This window comes from Oncorhynchus kisutch, unplaced genomic scaffold (assembly GCF_002021735.2).
Source record: "Oncorhynchus kisutch isolate 150728-3 unplaced genomic scaffold, Okis_V2 Okis01b-Okis20b_hom, whole genome shotgun sequence".
In the NCBI taxonomy this organism is placed as follows: Eukaryota; Metazoa; Chordata; class Actinopteri; order Salmoniformes; family Salmonidae; genus Oncorhynchus; species Oncorhynchus kisutch.
In genome coordinates this window covers 1,341,201-1,366,509 of record NW_022261978.1, presented here as the reverse complement: position 1 = coordinate 1,366,509, position 25,309 = coordinate 1,341,201, and the positions used below count along the sequence as shown (strand labels likewise).

Sequence of the window (25,309 nt, the reverse complement as noted above, 5' to 3'; positions counted from 1 at the left end):
GTTATACCAGCTATTAGTCAGTAAGCCTTGTCCTAGTCAGAACAGACTATAGGGTTATACCTACCTATTAGTCAGTAAGCCTTGTCCTAGCCAGAACAGACTACAGGGTTATACCTACCTATTAGTCAGTAAGCCTTGTCCTAGCCAGAACAGACTATAGGGTTATACCTACCTATTAGTCAGTAAGCCTTGTCCTAGCCAGAACAGACTATAGGGTTATACCTACCTATTAGTCAGTAAGCCTTGTCCTAGCCAGAACAGACTATAGGGTTATACCTACCTATTAGTCAGTAAGCCTTGTCCTAGTCAGAACAGACTATAGGGTTATACCTACCTATTAGTCAGTAAGCCTTGTCCTAGCCAGAACAGACTATAGGGTTATACCTACCTATTAGTCAGTAAGCCTTGTCCTAGCCAGAACAGACTATAGGGTTATACCTACCTATTAGTCAGTAAGCCTTGTCCTAGCCAGAACAGACTATAGGGTTATACCAGCTATTAGTCAGTAAGCCTTGTCCTAGCCAGAACAGACTATGGGGTTATACCTACCTATTAGTCAGTAAGCCTTGTCCTAGCCAGAACAGACTATAGGGTTACACCTACCTATTAGTCAGTAAGCCTTGTCCTAGCCAGAACAGACTATAGGGTTATACCTACCTATTAGTCAGTAAGCCTTGTCCTAGCCAGAACAGACTATAGGGTTATACCTACCTATTAGTCAGTAAGCCTTGTCCTAGCCAGAACAGACTATAGGGTTATACCTACCTATTAGTCAGTAAGCCTTGTCCTAGCCAGAACAGACTACAGGGTTATACCAGCTATTAGTCAGTAAGCCTTGTCCTAGTCAGAACAGACTATAGGGTTATACCTACCTATTAGTCAGTAAGCCTTGTCCTAGCCAGAACAGACTACAGGGTTATACCTACCTATTAGTCAGTAAGCCTTGTCCTAGCCAGAACAGACTATAGGGTTATACCTACCTATTAGTCAGTAAGCCTTGTCCTAGCCAGAACAGACTATAGGGTTATACCTACCTATTAGTCAGTAAGCCTTGTCCTAGCCAGAACAGACTATAGGGTTATACCTACCTATTAGTCAGTAAGCCTTGTCCTAGTCAGAACAGACTATAGGGTTATACCTACCTATTAGTCAGTAAGCCTTGTCCTAGCCAGAACAGACTATAGGGTTATACCTACCTATTAGTCAGTAAGCCTTGTCCTAGCCAGAACAGACTATAGGGTTATACCTACCTATTAGTCAGTAAGCCTTGTCCTAGCCAGAACAGACTACAGGGTTATACCAGCTATTAGTCAGTAAGCCTTGTCCTAGTCAGAACAGACTAGAGGGTTATACCTACCTATTAGTCAGTAAGCCTTGTCCTAGCCAGAACAGACTATAGGGTTATACCTACCTATTAGTCAGTAAGCCTTGTCCTAGCCAGAACAGACTATAGGGTTATACCTACCTATTAGTCAGTAAGCCTTGTCCTAGTCAGAACAGACTATAGGGTTATACCTACCTATTAGTCAGTAAGCCTTGTCCTAGCCAGAACAGACTATAGGGTTATACCTACCTATTAGTCAGTAAGCCTTGTCCTAGCCAGAACAGACTATAGGGTTATACCTACCTATTAGTCAGTAAGCCTTGTCCTAGCCAGAACAGACTATAGGGTTATACCAGCTATTAGTCAGTAAGCCTTGTCCTAGCCAGAACAGACTATGGGGTTATACCTACCTATTAGTCAGTAAGCCTTGTCCTAGCCAGAACAGACTATGGGGTTATACCTACCTATTAGTCAGTAAGCCTTGTCCTAGCCAGAACAGACTATGGGGTTATACCTACCTATTAGTCAGTAAGCCTTGTCCTAGCCAGAACAGACTATAGGGTTATACCTACCTATTAGTCAGTAAGCCTTGTCCTAGCCAGAACAGACTATGGGGTTATACCAGCTATTAGTCAGTAAGCCTTGTCCTAGCCAGAACAGACTATAGGGTTATACCAGCTATTAGTCAGTAAGCCTTGTCCTAGCCAGAACAGACTATAGGGTTATACCTACCTATTAGTCAGTAAGCCTTGTCCTAGCCAGAACAGACTATGGGGTTATACCTACCTATTAGTCAGTAAGCCTTGTCCTAGCCAGAACAGACTATAGGGTTATACCTACCTATTAGTCAGTAAGCCTTGTCCTAGCCAGAACAGACTATAGGGTTATACCTACCTATTAGTCAGTAAGCCTTGTCCTAGCCAGAACAGACTATAGGGTTATACCTACCTATTAGTCAGTAAGCCTTGTCCTAGCCAGAACAGACTATAGGGTTATACCTACCTATTAGTCAGTAAGCCTTGTCCTAGCCAGAACAGACTACAGGGTTATACCTACCTATTAGTCAGTAAGCCTTGTCCTAGCCAGAACAGACTACAGGGTTATACCTACCTATTAGTCAGTAAGCCTTGTCCTAGCCAGAACAGACTATAGGGTTACACCTACCTATTAGTCAGTAAGCCTTGTCCTAGCCAGAACAGACTATAGGGTTATACCTACCTATTAGTCAGTAAGCCTTGTCCTAGCCAGAACAGACTATAGGGTTATACCTACCTATTAGTCAGTAAGCCTTGTCCTAGCCAGAACAGACTATAGGGTTATACCTACCTATTAGTCAGTAAGCCTTGTCCTAGCCAGAACAGACTATAGGGTTATACCTACCTATTAGTCAGTAAGCCTTGTCCTAGCCAGAACAGACTATAGGGTTATACCTACCTATTAGTCAGTAAGCCTTGTCCTAGCCAGAACAGACTATAGGGTTATACCTACCTATTAGTCAGTAAGCCTTGTCCTAGCCAGAACAGACTACAGGGTTATACCTACCTATTAGTCAGTAAGCCTTGTCCTAGCCAGAACAGACTATGGGGTTATACCTACCTATTAGTCAGTAAGCCTTGTCCTAGCCAGAACAGACTATAGGGTTATACCTACCTATTAGTCAGTAAGCCTTGTCCTAGCCAGAACAGACTAGAGGGTTATACCTACCTATTAGTCAGTAAGCCTTGTCCTAGCCAGAACAGACTATAGGGTTATACCTACCTATTAGTCAGTAAGCCTTGTCCTAGCCAGAACAGACTATAGGGTTATACCTACCTATTAGTCAGTAAGCCTTGTCCTAGCCAGAACAGACTATAGGGTTATACCTACCTATTAGTCAGTAAGCCTTGTCCTAGTCAGAACAGACTATAGGGTTATACCTACCTATTAGTCAGTAAGCCTTGTCCTAGCCAGAACAGACTACAGGGTTATACCTACCTATTAGTCAGTAAGCCTTGTCCTAGCCAGAACAGACTATAGGGTTATACCTACCTATTAGTCAGTAAGCCTTGTCCTAGTCAGAACAGACTATAGGGTTATACCTACCTATTAGTCAGTAAGCCTTGTCCTAGCCAGAACAGACTATAGGGTTATACCTACCTATTAGTCAGTAAGCCTTGTCCTAGCCAGAACAGACTATAGGGTTATACCTACCTATTAGTCAGTAAGCCTTGTCCTAGTCAGAACAGACTATAGGGTTATACCTACCTATTAGTCAGTAAGCCTTGTCCTAGCCAGAACAGACTATAGGGTTATACCTACCTATTAGTCAGTAAGCCTTGTCCTAGCCAGAACAGACTATAGGGTTATACCTACCTATTAGTCAGTAAGCCTTGTCCTAGCCAGAACAGACTATAGGGTTATACCTACCTATTAGTCAGTAAGCCTTGTCCTAGCCAGAACAGACTATAGGGTTATACCTACCTATTAGTCAGTAAGCCTTGTCCTAGCCAGAACAGACTACAGGGTTATACCTACCTATTAGTCAGTAAGCCTTGTCCTAGCCAGAACAGACTATAGGGTTATACCTACCTATTAGTCAGTAAGCCTTGTCCTAGCCAGAACAGACTATAGGGTTATACCTACCTATTAGTCAGTAAGCCTTGTCCTAGCCAGAACAGACTATAGGGTTATACCTACCTATTAGTCAGTAAGCCTTGTCCTAGCCAGAACAGACTATAGGGTTATACCTACCTATTAGTCAGTAAGCCTTGTCCTAGCCAGAACAGACTACAGGGTTATACCTACCTATTAGTCAGTAAGCCTTGTCCTAGCCAGAACAGACTACAGGGTTATACCTACCTATTAGTCAGTAAGCCTTGTCCTAGCCAGAACAGACTATAGGGTTATACCTACCTATTAGTCAGTAAGCCTTGTCCTAGCCAGAACAGACTACAGGGTTATACCTACCTATTAGTCAGTAAGCCTTGTCCTAGCCAGAACAGACTATAGGGTTATACCTACCTATTAGTCAGTAAGCCTTGTCCTAGCCAGAACAGACTATAGGGTTATACCTACCTATTAGTCAGTAAGCCTTGTCCTAGCCAGAACAGACTATAGGGTTATACCTACCTATTAGTCAGTAAGCCTTGTCCTAGCCAGAACAGACTATAGGGTTATACCTACCTATTAGTCAGTAAGCCTTGTCCTAGCCAGAACAGACTATAGGGTTATACCTACCTATTAGTCAGTAAGCCTTGTCCTAGCCAGAACAGACTATAGGGTTATACCTACCTATTAGTCAGTAAGCCTTGTCCTAGCCAGAACAGACTATAGGGTTATACCTACCTATTAGTCAGTAAGCCTTGTCCTAGCCAGAACAGACTATAGGGTTATACCTACCTATTAGTCAGTAAGCCTTGTCCTAGTCAGAACAGACTATAGGGTTATACCTACCTATTAGTCAGTAAGCCTTGTCCTAGCCAGAACAGACTACAGGGTTATACCTACCTATTAGTCAGTAAGCCTTGTCCTAGCCAGAACAGACTATAGGGTTATACCTACCTATTAGTCAGTAAGCCTTGTCCTAGCCAGAACAGACTATAGGGTTATACCTACCTATTAGTCAGTAAGCCTTGTCCTAGCCAGAACAGACTATAGAGTTATACCTACCTATTAGTCAGTAAGCCTTGTCCTAGCCAGAACAGACTATAGGGTTATACCTACCTATTAGTCAGTAAGCCTTGTCCTAGCCAGAACAGACTATAGGGTTATACCTACCTATTAGTCAGTAAGCCTTGTCCTAGCCAGAACAGACTATAGGGTTATACCTACCTATTAGTCAGTAAGCCTTGTCCTAGTCAGAACAGACTATAGGGTTATACCTACCTATTAGTCAGTAAGCCTTGTCCTAGCCAGAACAGACTACAGGGTTATACCTACCTATTAGTCAGTAAGCCTTGTCCTAGCCAGAACAGACTACAGGGTTATACCTACCTATTAGTCAGTAAGCCTTGTCCTAGCCAGAACAGACTATAGGGTTATACCTACCTATTAGTCAGTAAGCCTTGTCCTAGCCAGAACAGACTATAGGGTTATACCTACCTATTAGTCAGTAAGCCTTGTCCTAGCCAGAACAGACTATAGGGTTATACCTACCTATTAGTCAGTAAGCCTTGTCCTAGCCAGAACAGACTATAGGGTTATACCTACCTATTAGTCAGTAAGCCTTGTCCTAGCCAGAACAGACTATAGGGTTATACCTACCTATTAGTCAGTAAGCCTTGTCCTAGCCAGAACAGACTATAGGGTTATACCTACCTATTAGTCAGTAAGCCTTGTCCTAGCCAGAACAGACTATAGGGTTATACCTACCTATTAGTCAGTAAGCCTTGTCCTAGTCAGAACAGACTATAGGGTTATACCTACCTATTAGTCAGTAAGCCTTGTCCTAGCCAGAACAGACTATAGGGTTATACCTACCTATTAGTCAGTAAGCCTTGTCCTAGCCAGAACAGACTATAGGGTTATACCTACCTATTAGTCAGTAAGCCTTGTCCTAGCCAGAACAGACTATAGGGTTATACCTACCTATTAGTCAGTAAGCCTTGTCCTAGCCAGAACAGACTATAGGGTTATACCTACCTATTAGTCAGTAAGCCTTGTCCTAGCCAGAACAGACTATAGGGTTATACCTACCTATTAGTCAGTAAGCCTTGTCCTAGCCAGAACAGACTATAGGGTTATACCTACCTATTAGTCAGTAAGCCTTGTCCTAGTCAGAACAGACTACAGGGTTATACCTACCTATTAGTCAGTAAGCCTTGTCCTAGTCAGAACAGACTATAGGGTTATACCTACCTATTAGTCAGTAAGCCTTGTCCTAGCCAGAACAGACTATAGGGTTATACCTACCTATTAGTCAGTAAGCCTTGTCCTAGTCAGAACAGACTATAGGGTTATACCTACCTATTAGTCAGTAAGCCTTGTCCTAGCCAGAACAGACTATAGGGTTATACCTACCTATTAGTCAGTAAGCCTTGTCCTAGTCAGAACAGACTATAGGGTTACACCTACCTATTAGTCAGTAAGCCTTGTCCTAGCCAGAACAGACTATAGGGTTATACCTACCTATTAGTCAGTAAGCCTTGTCCTAGCCAGAACAGACTATAGGGTTATACCTACCTATTAGTCAGTAAGCCTTGTCCTAGCCAGAACAGACTATAGGGTTATACCTACCTATTAGTCAGTAAGCCTTGTCCTAGCCAGAACAGACTATAGGGTTATACCTACCTATTAGTCAGTAAGCCTTGTCCTAGCCAGAACAGACTATAGGGTTATACCTACCTATTAGTCAGTAAGCCTTGTCCTAGCCAGAACAGACTATAGGGTTATACCTACCTATTAGTCAGTAAGCCTTGTCCTAGCCAGAACAGACTATAGGGTTATACCTACCTATTAGTCAGTAAGCCTTGTCCTAGTCAGAACAGACTATAGGGTTATACCTACCTATTAGTCAGTAAGCCTTGTCCTAGCCAGAACAGACTACAGGGTTATACCTACCTATTAGTCAGTAAGCCTTGTCCTAGCCAGAACAGACTATAGGGTTATACCTACCTATTAGTCAGTAAGCCTTGTCCTAGCCAGAACAGACTATAGGGTTATACCTACCTATTAGTCAGTAAGCCTTGTCCTAGCCAGAACAGACTATAGGGTTATACCTACCTATTAGTCAGTAAGCCTTGTCCTAGCCAGAACAGACTATAGGGTTATACCTACCTATTAGTCAGTAAGCCTTGTCCTAGCCAGAACAGACTATAGGGTTATACCTACCTATTAGTCAGTAAGCCTTGTCCTAGCCAGAACAGACTATAGGGTTATACCTACCTATTAGTCAGTAAGCCTTGTCCTAGCCAGAACAGACTATAGGGTTATACCTACCTATTAGTCAGTAAGCCTTGTCCTAGTCAGAACAGACTATAGGGTTACACCTACCTATTAGTCAGTAAGCCTTGTCCTAGCCAGAACAGACTACAGGGTTATACCTACCTATTAGTCAGTAAGCCTTGTCCTAGCCAGAACAGACTATAGGGTTATACCTACCTATTAGTCAGTAAGCCTTGTCCTAGCCAGAACAGACTACAGGGTTATACCTACCTATTAGTCAGTAAGCCTTGTCCTAGCCAGAACAGACTATAGGGTTATACCTACCTATTAGTCAGTAAGCCTTGTCCTAGCCAGAACAGACTATAGGGTTATACCTACCTATTAGTCAGTAAGCCTTGTCCTAGCCAGAACAGACTATAGGGTTATACCTACCTATTAGTCAGGTAATACATTATATAACTAAGTGCTAACTGGTGAACTGAGCATGTAAGAAAAGTGTATTGCAGATCTCTAAGCCCTAACCCCAAGCACCCTTCCCTTTGTCTCCTGCCCCCTGACCTCTAACCCCAGTCTGTGACTTACAGTTCAGTGACGTTGCGGGGCAACCCCTTGGGCAGGGCCTGGAGGTGTTTGTTACTACAGCGGACCACCGTCTCTGTACAGGTACACTCAGTGGGACACTGAGGACGAGCTACACAGCTACTCTCCTCCAATACTGCACCTGGGAGAGAAGGGAGACTACTTTAAATATAATATACTTCTATCACTTTCGATCAATGAAATTATAAAATCTCTATGTGTCCTTGTGTGTGATGTGTGTTTCTGCGTGAGTCCGTGCGTGTGTGTGTGTGTCGTACCGTCGTCACAGCGGAAGTCTGGTGCTGCTACGTCCTGTAGTGGGATCTCTCTGAGGAAGGAGGGGCTCTGGCAGCGAGGGTTCCCCGTTACGATTCGTCTAGAACGAAGCCACGCCCCCAACCACGCCAGACGACAGTCACAGTTAAACGGGTTGGCCAACAGGTTCCTGAGGGAGGGAGGAAGAAAGAGGTGGGGGGAGAGAGAGAGAGGGAGGTTAGAGAGAGATGGGGGAGAGAGAGGTGGAGGTTAGAGAGAGGTGGGGGGAGAGAGAGGTGGGGTTAAGAGAGAGAGATGGGGGGAAATAGGGGGAGAGAAAGAGAGCGAGAGTGTGAGAGATAAAGAGAGGTGGTCAGTCAATAACAGAGTTCTTAAACTTTCCAAGGATGATTTGTGAATGTGTGTATGTGTGTCTTACAGTGTAGAGAGGTTGGGCAGTGTGTCGAAGGCCCCAGGCATTATGGTGTGGAGCTGGTTGTCATAGAGAGACAACAGGCGGACGTTGGTCAGACCAGTGAAGCTGCCGTTATGGATACAGCTGATACGGTTGTTCCTCAACATCCTACAACACACAGAGAGACACTGTAGTCATTGGTGAAGACAGCATTTTATATTGATGACGACAATTATCCTTCAAGTCTTTTGGGTTGACCAGTTTCATTATTGCAATAATTAAATCGATATTAAATAAAGATGATTGTTTGAAGAAATGACAAAGTCTCACTCAGTATGAATTTCCACGACAAATAGCAATAAGGCACATCGGGGGTTTGAGGTATATGGCCAATATACCCCAGCTAAGGATTGTGTCCAGGCACTCCGCAGTGCGTCGTGCAGAAGAACAGCCCTTAGTCGTGCTATATTTGGCCATATACCACACCTCCTCAGGCCTTATTACTTAAATAATTGATGATAATAATTATGATTAAGATAAAAATGGTGACTATGAAAACGATAATGATCATGATGATGATGATGATAATGGTGTGGATGGTAATGATAATACTTGCGATGATAATGATGATAATTACAATGATAATGATGATAATTACAATGACATGCTGCAGTAGTTTATGTGTCGGGGGACTAGGGTCAGTCTGTTATATCTGGAGTATTTCTCATGTCTTATCTGGTGTCCTGTGTGAATTTAAGTATGCTCTCTCTAATTCTCTCTCTCTTTCTCTTCTCTCGGACCTGAGCCCTAGGACCATGCCTCAGGACTACCTGGCCTGATGACTCCTTGCTGTCACCCAGTCCACCTGGTTGTGCTGCTGATCCTGTTTCAACTGTTCTACATCTGCATTGCTTGCTGTTTGGTGTTTTAGGCTGGGTTTCTGTATAGCACTTTGTGACATCGGCTGATGCTTTATAAATACATTTGATTGATTGATGATAATAATGATCATGAAGCTGATAATAATGATGATGATAATGATGAAGGTGCTAACTCACAGCATGCGGACGCCGCCCATGCCCCTGAACATGGTCCCTCTGACAGAGTCCAGGTGATTGGCTGTCAGGTGGAGTTCCATGACAGACCCCGCCCCCTCAAACACTCCGTCCTCGATCTCTGAGATCTTGTTGTTGCTAAGGTTACTGAAAAACACGGATTATGCTGGTTACAAACAACAAACCAATGGTCAACTGAATTATCCAATAACATACAAGACACGTGGACTTTTATGGTTACTAATGAACAGATATGAATTCCTTTTAGATATTGGTCTGAAATATTATGCCTTGTTACACCTCATCAGCAGTTACACTATGTTTATTACTTATATTATTATTATTATTAAAATGTTAATGAATAAATGTGATGAACTAATACCCCCCAAAAATCAACAATGGTGGATAACTTAAAACTTCAGAAGTAAATTGAGAGAGCGTACATTTTCTTGAGCTGAGAGAGGGTCTTGAAGACACCGGTGGCTTCCAGCACTGAGATATCATTGTTGTTGAGACGCCTGAGACGGGAGGAGAAAACTGTCAGAGAACAGACAGAAAGCAGCAATAGATAACAGTATACTGTGTGTGTGTCCTTACAGCTCGGTGGTAGAGGCAGGTAGGTGTTGGGGGAACTTGGTGAGACGGAGGTTAGAGCAGTCCACTACGTTGGCTTCACAGCGACACTTAGCAGGACACACTGGCTTACTGTTACACTCATTATTCAGACGGGTGTCTTCTGTACCTGGACACATTCACCACACACAGAACACACTGTATTATCACACACAACACACTGTATTATCACATACAACACACACACAACACACTGTATTATCACATAGAACACACTGTATTATCACATAGAACACACTGTATTATCACATAGAACACACTGTATTATCACATAGAACACACTGTATTATCGCATAGAACACACTGTATTATCACACAGAACACACTGTATTATCACATAGAACATACTGTATTATCACATAGAACACACTGTATTATCACATAGAACACACTGTATGATCACATAGAACAGACTGTATGATCACATAGAACACACTATATTATCACATAGAACACACTGTATGATCACATAGAACATACCGTAAATCACATAGAACTCACCGTATTATCACATATAATACCGTATTATCACATAGAACATACATTATCACACAGAATACATTGTTTACATACAGTGGAGCAAAAAAGTATTTAGTCAGCCACCAATTGTGCAAGTTCTCCCACTTAAAAAGATGAGAGAGGCCTGTAATTTTCATCATAGGTACACTTCAACTATGACAGACAAAATGAGAAAAAAAATCCAGAAAATCACATTGTAGGATTTTTAATGAATTTATTTGCAAATTATGGTGGAAAATAAGTATTTAAATACTTGTTTGCCCCACTGTACCACCACAGACTGAGGTTGGCACTAAGACAGCATTGAATGAGCTGTATTCCGCCATAAGCAAACAAGAAAACGCTCACCCAGAGGCGGTGCTCCTAGTGGCCGGGGACTTAAATGCAGGGAAACTTAAATCCGTTTTACCAAATTTCTATCAGCATGTTAAATGTGCAACCAGAGGGTTAAAAAACTCTGGACCACCTTTACTCCACACACAAAGACGCCTACAAAGCTCTCCCTCGCCCTCCATTTGGCAAATCTGACCATAATTCTATCCTCCTGATTCCGGCTTACAAGCAAAAATTAAAGCAGGAAGCACCAGTGACTCAGTCTATAAAAAAGTGATCAGATGAAGCAGATGCTAAACTACAGGACTGTTTTACTAGCACAGACTGGAACATATTCCGGGATTCCTCAGATGGCATTGAGGAGTACACCACACCAGTAATTGGCTTCATCAATAAGTGCATCGATGATGTCATCCCCACAGTGACCGTACGTACATACCCCAACCAGAAGCCATGGATTACAGGCAACATCTGCACTGAGCTAAAGGCTAGAGCTGCCACTATCAAAGAGCAGGACTCTAACCCGGAAGCTTATAAGAAATCCCGCTATGCCCTCCATCGAACCATCAAACAGGTAAAGCATCAATACAGGACTAAGATCGAATCGTACTACACTGGCTCTGAAGCTCGTCGGATGTGGCAGGGCTTGCAAACCATTACAGACTGCAAAGGGAAGCACAGTCGAGAGCTGCTCAGTCACACAAGCCTACCAGACGAGCAAAACTACTTCTATACTTGCTTCAAGGCAAATAACACTGAAACATGCATGACAGCACCAGCTGTTCCAGAAGACTGTGTGATCACTCTCTCCACAGCCGATGTGAGTAAGACCTTTAAACAGGTCAACATTCACAAGACTGCAGCGCCAGACGGATTACCAGGACGTGTACTGCGAGCATGCGCTGACCAACTGGCACGTGTCTTCATTGACATGTTCAACCTCTCCCTGTCTGAGTCTGTAATACCAACATGTTTCAAGCAGACCACCATAGTGCCTGTGCCCAAGAACACTAAGGTAACCTGCCTAAATGACTACCAACCTGTAGCACTGACGTCTATAGCCATGAAGTGCTTTGAAAGGCTGGTCATGGCTCACATCAACACCATTATCCCAGAAACTCTAGACCCATTACAATTTGCATACCGCACCAACAGATCCACAGATTATGCCTTTTCTATTGCACTCCATACTGCCCTTTCCCACCTGGACAAAAGGAACACCTATGTGAGAATGCTATTCATTGACTACAGCTCAACGTTCAACTCCATAGTGCCCTCAAAGCTCATCCATAAGCTAAGGACCCTGGGACTAAACACCTCCCTCTGCAACTGGATCCTGGACTTCCTGACGGGCCGCCCACAAGGTGGTAAGGGTGGGTAACAACACATCCACCACGCTGATCCTCAACACAGGGACCCCTCAGGAGTGTGTGCTCAGTCCCCTCCTGTACTCCCTGTTCACTCATGACTACACTGCCAGGCACAGCTCCAACACCATCATTAAGTTTGCCGATGACACAACAGTGGTAGGACTGATCACTGACAACGACGAGACCGCCTATAGGGAGGAGGTCAGAGACCTGGCCGTGTGGTGCCAGGACAACAACCTCTCCCGCAACATGATCAAGACAAAGGAGATGATTGTGGACTACAGGAAAAAGAGGACCGAAAGCATTGGTTGCATCACTGGCTGGGTACGGCAACTGCTCAGCCTCCAACCGCAAGGCACTACAGAGGATAGTGCAAACGGCCCAGTACATCACTGGAGCCAAGTTTCCTGCCATCCAGGATCTCTATACCAGGTGGTGTCAGAGGAAGGCCCTAAAAATTGTCAAAGACTCCAGCCACCCTAGTCATAAGACTGTTCTCTTTGCTACCGCACAGCAAGCGCTACCAGAGCACCAAATCTAGGTCCAAGGAGCTTCTAAACAGCTTCTACCCCCAAGCCATAAGACTCCTGAACATCTAATCAAATGGCTACCCAGACTATTTGCATTGCCCCCCTCCCCCACCCCCTCTCCCCCTCTTTTACACCGCTGCTACTCTCTGTTATCATCTATGCATAGTCACTATAATAACTCTACCTACATGTACATATTACCTCAACTAACCGGTGCCCCCGCACATTGACTCTGTACCGGTACCCCCTCCATATATAGTCTCACTATTGTTATTTTACTGCTGCTCTTTAATTTCTTGTTACTTTTATTTCCTATCCGTATTTTTTTCAACTGCCTTGTTGGTTAGGGGCTCGTAAGTAAGCATTTCACTGTAAGGTCTACCTACACCTGCTGTATTCGGCGCATGTGACTACTAAAATTTGATTTGATCACATAGAACACACTGTATTATCAAATATAACATACTGTATTTAGATATACTGTACAACACTCATAGAATTAGGGTTGCAAATGTCCGGCAACTTTCACAAATGTCCCAAGTTTTCCAGAAACCCAAGTGAAATGTTCCTGGAATCAGGAGGGAATAAGCAGGAAACCTGGGAATTTTGGGAAAGTTCCCAGATCTTTGCAACCCTACATAGAACAGTGTAGTATTTTCATACCCAGTTACTGTTTAGCGTCCAACATGCCTGGACACAACACAGAAGTCACAGTTCATTTGACATGTTGTATACGTCACACATGAGCAGGTCCAATGTGCAGGACAGATACAGATATACAGTATAATATACTACAGTATGTATATACAGAAGTACAGAAACAGATATACAGTATAATATACTACAGTATGTATATACAGAAGTACAGAAACAGATATACAGTATAATATACTACAGTATGTATATACAGAAGTACAGATAATGATATACAGTATAATATACTACAGTATGTATATACAGAAGTACAGATATACAGTATAATATACTACAGTATGTATATACAGAAGTACAGATACAGATATACAGTATAATATACTACAGTATGTATATACAGAAGTACAGATATACAGTATAATATACTACAGTATGTATATACAGAAGTACAGATACAGATATACAGTATAATATACTACAGTATGCATATACAGAAGTACAGATACAGATATACAGTATAATATACTACAGTATGTATATACAGAAGTACAGATATACAGTATAATATACTACAGTATGTATATACAGAAGTACAGATACATATATACAGTATAATATACTACAGTATGTATATACAGATGTACAGATATACAGTATAATATACTACAGTATGTATATACAGAAGTACAGATATACAGTATAATATACTACAGTATGTATATACAGAAGTACATATACGGATATGTAGAACTAACACACACGTACCTGGGATGTGGTACTGCTCCTTAGCTACCATGGAAACAGAAAAACAAATTAAGTTTACTGACAGTTTAAGGAGGATGGCATCAGGATATAGAATATTCATATATACTGTAGAATGCAGTAGCTTTGTGATTTGTCAAATGTTTGTTTTCCTACTCTAAGATAGATATATCTCTGATGAATAAGAAAGCAGCATCTCCTGGCCCTGTAACGCGGTTATATATGAAACAGAAAACACCACGTCATCTCCATGGTATCATGGTTTAACATAACTCTACGTAATGCCTTATAACCTGTCATAACCTGTACCAGCTCTAAAGCACACAGATCAAGGAGCCGTTACTGGTTTCACTGGAGCTGGGTTGGCAGATAATGCTGGCAGATAATGCTGGCCTATAACGCCGGCAGATAATGCCGGCAGATAATGCGGGCCTATAGCGCTGGCAGATAATGCTGGCCTATAACAATGGCAGATAATGCCGGCAGATAATGCTGGTCTATAACGCTGGCAGATAATGCTGGACTATAACGCTGGCAGATCATGCTGGCCTATAACGCTGGCAGATCATGCTGGCCTATAACACTGGCAGATAATGCTGGCCTATAACCCTGGCAGATAATGCTGGCCTACAACGCTGGCAGATAATGTTGGCCTATAACGCTGGCAGATAATGCTGGCCTATAACGCTGGCAGATAATGCCGTCCTAGAATGCTGGTAGATAATGCCGGACTATAACGCTGGCAGATAATGCTGGACTATAACACTGGCAGATAATGCTGGACTATAACGCTGGCAGATCATGCGGGCCTATAACACTGGCAGATAATGCCGCCCTAGAATGCTGGTAGATAATGCTGACAGATAATGCTGGACTATAACACTGGCAGATAATGCTGGACTATAACGCTGGCAGATCATGCTGGCCTATAACACTGGCAGATAATGCTGGCCTATAACCCTGGCAGATAATGCTGGCCTATAACGCTGGCAGATGAAGGGAAAGAGTGCCGTGTGTGTGCTGGGACGGAGCCTGGCATAAGTTGGAACAAGGTGATGTAGCTAGACACACACACACTGCAGACACACGTCAGATGACCACAGACAGACAGACACACACACACACGTCAGATGACCACAGACAGACAGACAGACACACACACACACACACGTCAGATGACCACAGACAGACAGACAGACAAACACACACACACGTCAGATGACCACAGACAGACACACACACACGTCAGATGACCACAGACAGACAGACAGACACACACACGCGTCAGATGACCACAGACAGACACATACACACACACACGTCAGATGACCACATACAGACAGACAGACACACACACACGTCAGATGACCACAGACAGACAGACAGACACACACACACACACACGTCAGATGACCACAGACAGACAGACAGACACACACACACACACACGTCAGATGACCACAGACAGACAGACACACACACACAGACGTCAGATGACCACAGACAGACACACACACACACACGTCAGATGACCAGACAGACACACACACACAGACGTCAGATGACCACAGACAGACACACACACACACGTCAGATGACCACAGACAGACAGACAGACACACACACACACACACACGTCAGATGACCACAGACAGACAGACAGACACACACACACACGTCAGATGACCACAGACAGACAGACACACACACACAGACGTCAGATGACCACAGACAGACACACACACACACACACACGTCAGATGACCAGACAGACACACACACACAGACGTCAGATGACCACAGACAGACACACACACACACGTCAGATGACCACAGACAGACAGACACACACACACGTCAGATGACCACAGACAGACAGACACACACCAGAGCAGCGGAACTTCTTGCTCTTGATCTGCCCGATGCGTTTGTTGGCCAGTCTGCGTGGGCTGGCACAGCGGGCACCGCTGGTCTCTATGGGGTTGGACCTCAGGTAGTCTGCCAGCCATTTCAGGTTACAGTCACACACAAACGGGTTCTGGGCCAGGTGACTAGGGGGAGAGAGGGGTCAGAGGTCAGGTTTTAAAAGAATATGGAGGGCCCAACCACTTCTGGTTTTGTTTCTACCTGGTAGTTAATTGATTCCAGGTCCTGGTCTCCCCAACCACTTCTGGTTTTGTTTCTACGTGGTAGTTAATTGCACTCCCCCGGTGTCCCAGGTCTGAATTAGTCCTTTATTACAAGGAGAGGATAAAAGCAGAAGTGTTTGGGCCCTCCAGAACCGTCATAGAACAGACCTGCTCTAATACTATATGGATGTGGAGACTTCATCTGTCTGCATCAGTATGTAGGATTGAACATGTATGTATGCCTGTTTGGGTATTGTATTTGACAGTACACCTATGCATACCACAGTGTCTGTATTCTGTGTGAAGGTGTGTGTGCATCCATGCGTGTGTGTATGTGTGACTCACAGTGTCTGTATACTGTGTGGGGGTGTGAAAGTGTGTGTGCATGTGTGCGTGTGTGTGTGTGTGTGTGTGTGTGTGTGTGTGTGTGTGTGTGTGTGTGTGTGTGTGTGTGTGTGTGTGTGTGTGTGTGTGTGTGTGTGTGTGTGTGTGTGTGTGTGTGTGAGAGAGACTCACAGTGTCTGTATACTGTGTGGGGGTGTGAAGGTGTGTGTGCGTGTGTGTGTGTGAGACTCACAGTGTCTGTATACTGTGTGAAGGTGTGTGTGTGTGTGTGCGTGTGTGTGAGACTCACAGTGTCTGTATACTGTGTGGGGGTGTGAAGGTGTGTGTGTGTGTGTGTGTGTGTGTGTGTGTGTGTGTGTGTGTGTGTGTGTGTGTGTGTGTGTGTGTGTGTGTGTGTGAGAGACTCACAGTGTCTGTATACTGTGAAGGGGTGAGAAGGTTCCTTTAGCCAGGGTCTGGATCTTGTTGTCGTAGAGAGACAGCAGAGCTAGATTCTCTAGGTCCTGGAAGGCTGTGGCTCGAATACAGTGGATCTTATTGGCATTCAGGAGACTGGGAGAGAGACAGAGACAGAGGGGGGAGAGAGTGAGGATGGAGAAAGAGAGGGAGAGAGAGAGAGAGATAGGGAGAGAGGGAGGGAGAGAGAGAGGGAGAGCGATAGAGAAGGAGAGATAGGGGGATGGAGGGAGGGAGATAGAGAGGGAGGGAGGGAGGGATGGAGGGAGGGATGGAGGGAGGGAGATAGAGAGGGAGGGAGGGAGGGAGGGAGGGAGGGAGGGAGGGAGGGAGGGAGGGAGGGAGGGAGGGAGGGAGGGAGGGAGGGAGGGAGGGAGGGAGGGAGGGAGGGAGGGAAGTTCTGTTCCTAAACTAAAAGCACATACTGTATATCAGGCTCTGGTCAAAATTAGTGCACTACATAGGGAATGATTTAGGAAGTACACAGTATAGTGCACTACATAGGGAATGGGGAATGATTTAGGAAGTAGACAGTATAGTGCACTACATAGGGAATAGGTTATGATCTAGGAAGTAGACAGTATAGTGTACTACATAGGAAATAGGGTATGATCTAGGAAGTAGACAGTACAGTGCACTACACAGGGAATAGGGTATAATCTAGGATGTAGACAGTACAGTGCACTACATAGGGAATAGGGTATGATCTAGGAAGTAGACAGTATAGTGTACTACATAGGGGATAGGGTATGATCTAGGAAGTAGACAGTATAGTGTACTACATAGGGGATAGGGTATGATATAGGAAGTAGACAGTACAGTGCACTACATAGGGTATGATATAGGAAGTAGACAGTACAGTGCACTACATAGGGTATGATATAGGAAGTAGACAGTATAGTGCACTACATAGGGTATGATATAGGAAGTAGACAGTATAGTGCACTACATAGGGAATGGGGTATGATTTAGGAAGTAGACAGTATAGTGCACTACATAGTGAATGGGGTATGATTTAGGAAGTAGACAGTATAGTGCACTACATAGGGTATGATCTAGGAAGTAGACAGTACAGTGGACTACATAGGGAATAGGGTGTGATCTAGGAAGTAGACAGAATTGTACTTACAGCAGTTCTAGAGAGCCGAGACCCTCAAACAGTCCTCTGGGGAGATCTGTGATCTTATTACCATATAGAACCCTGTAGAGACCATATAGAATAAGACTCAGTACTATACCAGTAACACTATGACAATATTACCATACAGAACCCTGTAGAGACCATATAGAATAAGACTGAGTACTATACCAGTAACACTATGACAATATTACCATACAGAACCCTGTAGAGACCTTATAGAATAAGACTGAGTACTATAGCAGTAACACTATGACAATATTACCATACAGAACCCTGTAGAGACCATACAGAATAAGACTGAGTACTATAGCAGTAACACTATGACAATACTACCATACAGAACCCTGTAGAGACCATATAGAATAAGACTCAGTACTATACCAGTAATACCATGGCAATATTACCATACAGAACCCTGTAGAGACCATATAGAATAAGACTGAGTACTATAGCAGTAACACTATGACAATATTACCATACAGAACCCTGTAGAGACCATACAGAATAAGACTGAGTACTATAGCAGTAACACTATGACAATATTACCATACAGAACCCTGTAGAGACCATATAGAATAAGACTCAGTACTATAGCAGTAACACCGTGACAATATTACCATACAGAACCCTGTAGAGACCATATAGAATAAGACTCAGTACTATAGCAGTAACACTATCTGGCTATCTTGCCCCATCTGGCTCATATCACTCAGAAGAGGGAACTGGAACACACCCAGACTAAAAGGCACAGCACAGTCCCATTCATCCCAGACAGGGCTATCCCCTAAGGGGACACTTACCAACTACCAGCCCCCCCTCCTCCCCTGGACCCCCACAGAAAACAAACACACACACAGTCTCCCAGACCTCCCATTGAGGCTGATTCAGTAGGACACATAAAATAAGGACTGTCTGTTTAACTCTATATAAACACTATACATTATTCACAATGATATGTACACACACACTCCCTCATGATCATGTATATGCAGTAGAGACAGAGACATGTCAACACATACGTTAGTACACACAGACTGACAGATACACAGACATAAAGAGAGAAAGACAGACACACACACTGATGGCGACACACACACTGATGGCGACACACACACTGATGGCGACACACACACTGATGGCGACACACACACACAGACACACACACTGATGGCGACACACACACACACACTGATGGCGACACACACACTGATGGCGACACACACACTGATGGCGACACACACACTGATGGCGACACACACACACACTGATGGCGACACACACACACACACACTGATGGCGACACACACCCACACACACACTGATGGCGACACACACACACACACAGATGGCGACACACAGACACTAATGGCTACACACACACTGATGGCGACACACAGACACACACTGATGGCGACACACACACACACACTGATGGCGACACACAAACACTAATGGCTACACACACACTGATGGCGACACACACACTGATGGCGACACACACACTGATGGCGACACACACACTGATGGCGACACACACACACAGACACACACACTGATGGCGACACACACACACACACACACACACTGATGGCGACACACACACACACACACTGATGGCGACACACACACACACACACTGATGGCGACACACACACACACACACTGATGGCGACACACACACACACACACACAGATGGCGACACACAGACACTAATGGCTACACACACACTGATGGCGACACACAGACACACACTGATGGCGACACACACACACACACTGATGGCGACACACAAACACTAATGGCTACACACACACTGATGGCGACACACACACTGATGGCGACACACAGACACACACACTGATGGCGACACACACACTGATGGCGACACACAGACACACACACTGATGGCGACACACACACTGATGGCGACACACACACTGATGGCGACACACAAACACTAATGGCTACACAAACACTGATGGCGACACACAGACTGATGGCGACACACACACTGATGGCGACACACACACTGATGGCGACACACACACACAGACACACACACTGATGGCGACACACACACACACACACTGATGGCGACACACACACACACACACTGATGGCGACACACACACACACACACAGATGGCGACACACAGACACTAATGGCTACACACACACTGATGGCGACACACAGACACACACTGATGGCGACACACACACACACACACTGATGGCGACACACAAACACTAATGGCTACACACACACTGATGGCGACACACACACTGATGGCGACACACAGACACACACACTGATGGCGACACACACACTGATGGCGACACACAGACACACACACTGATGGCGACACACACACTGATGGCGACACACACACTGATGGCGACACACAGACACAAACACTGATGGTTACACACAGACACACACTGATGAAAACAGACTCACAGTGAGTTGAGGGCTCTCAGGCCTTGGAAAACATCGGGAGCGATCTCTGATATCTGATTGTTACTCAGATCTCTGGAAAGAAGGAACAACAACAGTGTTACAGTGAGAACCATGACCTTTGACCTCACACTCTCTCTGACGTCGCCACTTAATGACATCTCCTTTAGGGGGCTGCTTCCTAAATGGCACACTATTCACTATATAGTGCACTACCTTGGACCAGGCCACTATTCACTATATAGTGCACTACCTTGGACCAGGCCACTATTCACTATATAGTGCACTACCTTGGACCAGGCCACTATTCACTATATAGTGCACTACTTATGACCAGGCCAAATAGGAGTCTGGTCAAAGTAGTGCCCTATATAGAGAATAGGATGCCATTTCTCATTTGGGATGCAGCAGACACTGTAAATGCATCCTACAACCTTGGGGAGATGATATAAACCATGCAGAAGACACTGTAAATGCATCCTACAACCTTGGGGAGATGATATAAACCATGCAGAAGACACTGTAAATGCATCCTACAACCTTGGGGAGATGATATAAACCATGCAGAAGACACTGTAAATGCATCCTACAACCTTGGGGAGATGATATAAACCATGCAGAAGACACTGTAAATGCATCCTACAACCTTGGGGAGATGATATAAACCATGCAGAAGACACTGTAAATGCATCCTACAACCTTGGGGAGATGATATAAACCATGCAGAAGACACTGTAAATGCATCCTACAACCTTGGGGAGATGATATAAACCATGCAGAAGACACTGTAAATGCATCCTACAACCTTGGGGAGATGATATAAACCATGCAGCAGAGGACCAGACTAAGGGGAGGTCTCCTGGGTTCTAGCCCACAGAAGAGCTCCTGTGTTGGGCCTCAGAGGTCCAAATCCTCTCCTTGATTAGATGGCACCTTTTCTTTCATTTTTTTAAACCTTTATTCATACAGGTTTTTCCTCATTGAGAAAACATCTCTTTTCCAAGAGAGACTTGGTCCAATAGCAGCAGAGGGAACAACGTTTCAGACAAAACAACTTACATACACTAACACAACATTAAACACAGCTATAAACACATACAGTACAACAATAAGTCTTGACTAAAAACAGCTGTCCCAAAGACAATTACACTCTTCTATGATATATACATCGATCAAGTGTTTAAACTCCCCCAACGAAACGGTACTTTAACAGAATGATGAAATTCAAACGTGTGCACACACACACACTGACACACACTAACCCTCCACTTCCTACCCCTCATCCTGCCTTAACCCCCCCCCCCCCCTCGCCCCTGGCTCACTGAGAGTTCAACTAAAGGGCTCCAAAAACCAGTAGCAGATAACAGATAAGATTCTTACTGTATATAATCACTCTGTAGGGTAGGAGACAGGGGGTTAGAGTAGAGGTCAAAGGTGGAAGGTCAGGAGTTTTATTTGATTTCATTAGGATATCTTTTAGTGCTCATTAGGACTAATCTAAGAGTCCTTAAATGTAAATTTTTTTAAATAATTATAATGATAATAGGATCACATTTTCACATACAGTATAACACACTGTTACAAACAGAAACAATACACTGACATATTGACCAGATAAATACTCTAACAGTCTAAAAAGACGACCATAGTCCTGCACAACCTTCCAGATTATTCTATTTAAATGGTTCTAAAGTATTACTAGATTTTATATATGGAAGGCTTCTGGTTTGCACAGATAAAGTTTTCAATTTCTTTATTGTACTAAATAAAATGTTATTTTGCCTATTTGTCTTTTCTGTCCGGATAACACATAGATGGTGGACAATCTATTCCTAGTATTTACTGTCTGTCTCTTACCAACTGAATACTGTTCTGTCTGGATAACACATAGATGGTGGACAATCTATTCCTCGTATTGACTGAATGTCTGTCTCTTACCAACTGAATACTGTTGTGAAGAGAGTTTGTCTGTTTTAAATGGTGCACATTGTGAAATAAACAAGCGTGTTTTTTATTCTTCAATTATCTTGTTGCTTAATGACCAACCAGGAGCGTTGATCGTGACCACAACAGAAGAACCACATCTCCACCTTAAAACAATCCTTGTTGCTTTAATGACCAACCAAGAGCGTTGATCGTGACCACAACAGAAGAACCACATCTCCACCTTAAAACAATCCTTGTTGCTTTAATGACCAACCAAGAGCGTTGATCGTGACCACAACAGAAGAACCACATCTCCACCTTAAAACAATCCTTGTTGCTTAATGACCAACCAGGAGCGTTGATCGTGACCACAACAGGAGAACCACATCTCCACCTTAAAACAATCCTTGTTGCTTAATGACCAACCAAGAGCGTTGATCGTGACCACAACAGAAGAACCACATCTCCACCTTAAAACAATCCTTGTTGCTTAATGACCAACCAAGAGCGTTGATCGTGACCACAACAGAAGAACCACATCTCCACCTTAAAACAATCCTTGTTGCTTAATGACCAACCAAGAGCGTTGATCGTCACCACAACAGAAGAACCACATCTCCACCTTAAAACAATCCTTGTTGCTTAATGACCAACCAGGAGCGTTGATCGTGACCACAACAGAAGAACCACATCTCCACCTTAAAACAATCCTTGTTGCTTAATGACCAACCAAGAGCGTTGATCGTCACCACAACAGAAGAACCACATCTCCACCTTAAAACAATCCTTGCTGCTTTGTTCTGTTCAATCTGCAGCCTCCTAACTTAACTTGCTGATGCATTTCCCCAGACCACAGAACAGTAGTTCACCTGACTCCCAATTAATGCTTGGGCTGTTTTCTTAAGAATCTTTCCCGGTAAATCTTATATCCTTCTGATAATGCATGCAGTTTTATTTGACATTTTTACATAGATGAGCTATTTGAGACGACCATGATAAGCAGTTGTCTAGCTGCACCCCTCAGTTGGTTTCTACCACTTCCTCAATGTGTACTCCCCCATACTTAATTGCATCCCATGCTGTGTTGGCCTTTTCCTGAATGAACAGACCAACATAACCATAGGTTTCTTGGTGTGCAAAACAAATTTGTTCTGGCAAACCCAATCCCTGATATTTCCCAGATCTACTTGTAGAACTTGCTGTACCTGTTGAACCGATTGTCTTGTTGTATACATTGCAGTATCATCTGTAAACATAGCAGCTTGAGTTTCAGATGAGGCACAAGGAAGGTCGTTGGTATATGTTAAGTAAAGGGGGTTGACTAGTTACATTCTGCGCAGCTTCTTGTAGGAGGTGAAGGCCCCAGGAGGAACTGACTTGATGCCATTCTGCTCCAGACGACTAGGAGGGAGAGAAGGAGGGAAGGAAAAGGGTGAGAGTGAGGGAAGGAAAAGGGAGTGAGTGAGGGAAGGAAAAAAAAGAGAGGGTGGGAGACAGAGGGGAGGAGAAGGGAGGGGGAGAGACCCATCGGCAATGAGATTCATTCAAATTACACCCATGTAAGATATAGGAGAAACTTAGGTTAGTCTCTCTTTCTCTCTGTGTGTGTGTAAGTATGTGTGTGTTTTGTGTGTGTGAGAGACAGGAAATGTTGAGGGTATCAGACACAGTTTGACATATTTGTGTGACTGGAGCCGTTAGCTGACCAGGGGAATGCTCACCTGTTAAACTGCCAAACCACTCAGAGACTGCAACATTACACTACTAACCCCTCTGTCTGTCTCTCTCTCCTTCTGTCTGTCTCTCTCTCCTTCTGTCTGTCTCTCTCTCCTTCTGTCTGTCTCTCTCTGCTTCTGTCTGTCTCTCTCTGCTTCTGTCTGTCTGTCTCTCTCTGCTTCTGTCTGTCTGTCTCTCTCTGCTTCTGTCTGTCTGTCTGTCTCTCTCTCCTTCTGTCTGTCTCTCTCTCCTTCTGTCTGTCTCTCTCTCCTTCTATCTGTCTCTCTCCTTCTGTCTGTTTCTCTCTCCTTCTGTCTGTCTCTCTCTCCTTCTGTCTGTCTCTCTCTGCTTATGTCTGTCTCTCTCCTGTCTGTCTGTCTCTCTCTCCTTCTGTCTGTCTCTCTCTCCTTCTGTCTGTCTCTCTCTCCTTCTGTCTGTCTCTCTCTCCTTCTGTCTGTCTCTCTCCTGTCTGTTTCTCTCTCCTTCTGTCTGTCTCTCTCCTGTCTGTTTCTCTCTCCTCCTGTCTGTCTCTCTCTCCTCCTGTCTGTCTCTCTCTCCTCCTGTCTGTCTCTCTCTCCTTCTGTCTGTCTCTCTCTCCTTCTGTCTGTCTCTCTCCTGTCTGTTTCTCTCTCCTTTTGTCTGTCTCTCTCTCCTCCTGTCTGTCTCTCTCTCCTCCTGTCTGTCTCTCTCTCCTCCTGTCTGTCTCTCTCTCCTTCTGTCTGTCTGTCTCTCTCCTGTCTCTCTCTCTCTCTCCTTCTGTCTGTCTCTCTCTCCTTCTGTCTGTTATTCTTCTGAGAAAGTCTTAGAAAGTCCCTCTCTCTCCCTAACCTCAAACACATTCTACTATTT

General features: G+C 44.1%; 1 protein-coding gene across 1 annotated transcript in view; it reads right to left on the bottom strand.

Annotated features, from left to right (window-relative positions):
- Positions 1–25,309, bottom strand: part of LOC109886283 (slit homolog 1 protein) — a 120,018-nt gene that overhangs the window by 31,821 nt on the left and 62,888 nt on the right. Inside the window, exons 10-21 of the mRNA XM_031811551.1 lie at positions 24,074–24,145; positions 20,822–20,893; positions 18,351–18,422; positions 17,174–17,317; positions 16,179–16,342; positions 14,295–14,318; positions 10,088–10,232; positions 9,934–10,008; positions 9,494–9,637; positions 8,460–8,603; positions 8,044–8,210; positions 7,769–7,907 (exon numbers count right to left, since the gene is read on the bottom strand). Of these exons, the coding sequence (XP_031667411.1) occupies positions 7,769–7,907; positions 8,044–8,210; positions 8,460–8,603; positions 9,494–9,637; positions 9,934–10,008; positions 10,088–10,232; positions 14,295–14,318; positions 16,179–16,342; positions 17,174–17,317; positions 18,351–18,422; positions 20,822–20,893; positions 24,074–24,145 (1,362 nt within the window). The remainder of the gene's footprint in view (positions 1–7,768; positions 7,908–8,043; positions 8,211–8,459; positions 8,604–9,493; positions 9,638–9,933; positions 10,009–10,087; positions 10,233–14,294; positions 14,319–16,178; positions 16,343–17,173; positions 17,318–18,350; positions 18,423–20,821; positions 20,894–24,073; positions 24,146–25,309) is intronic.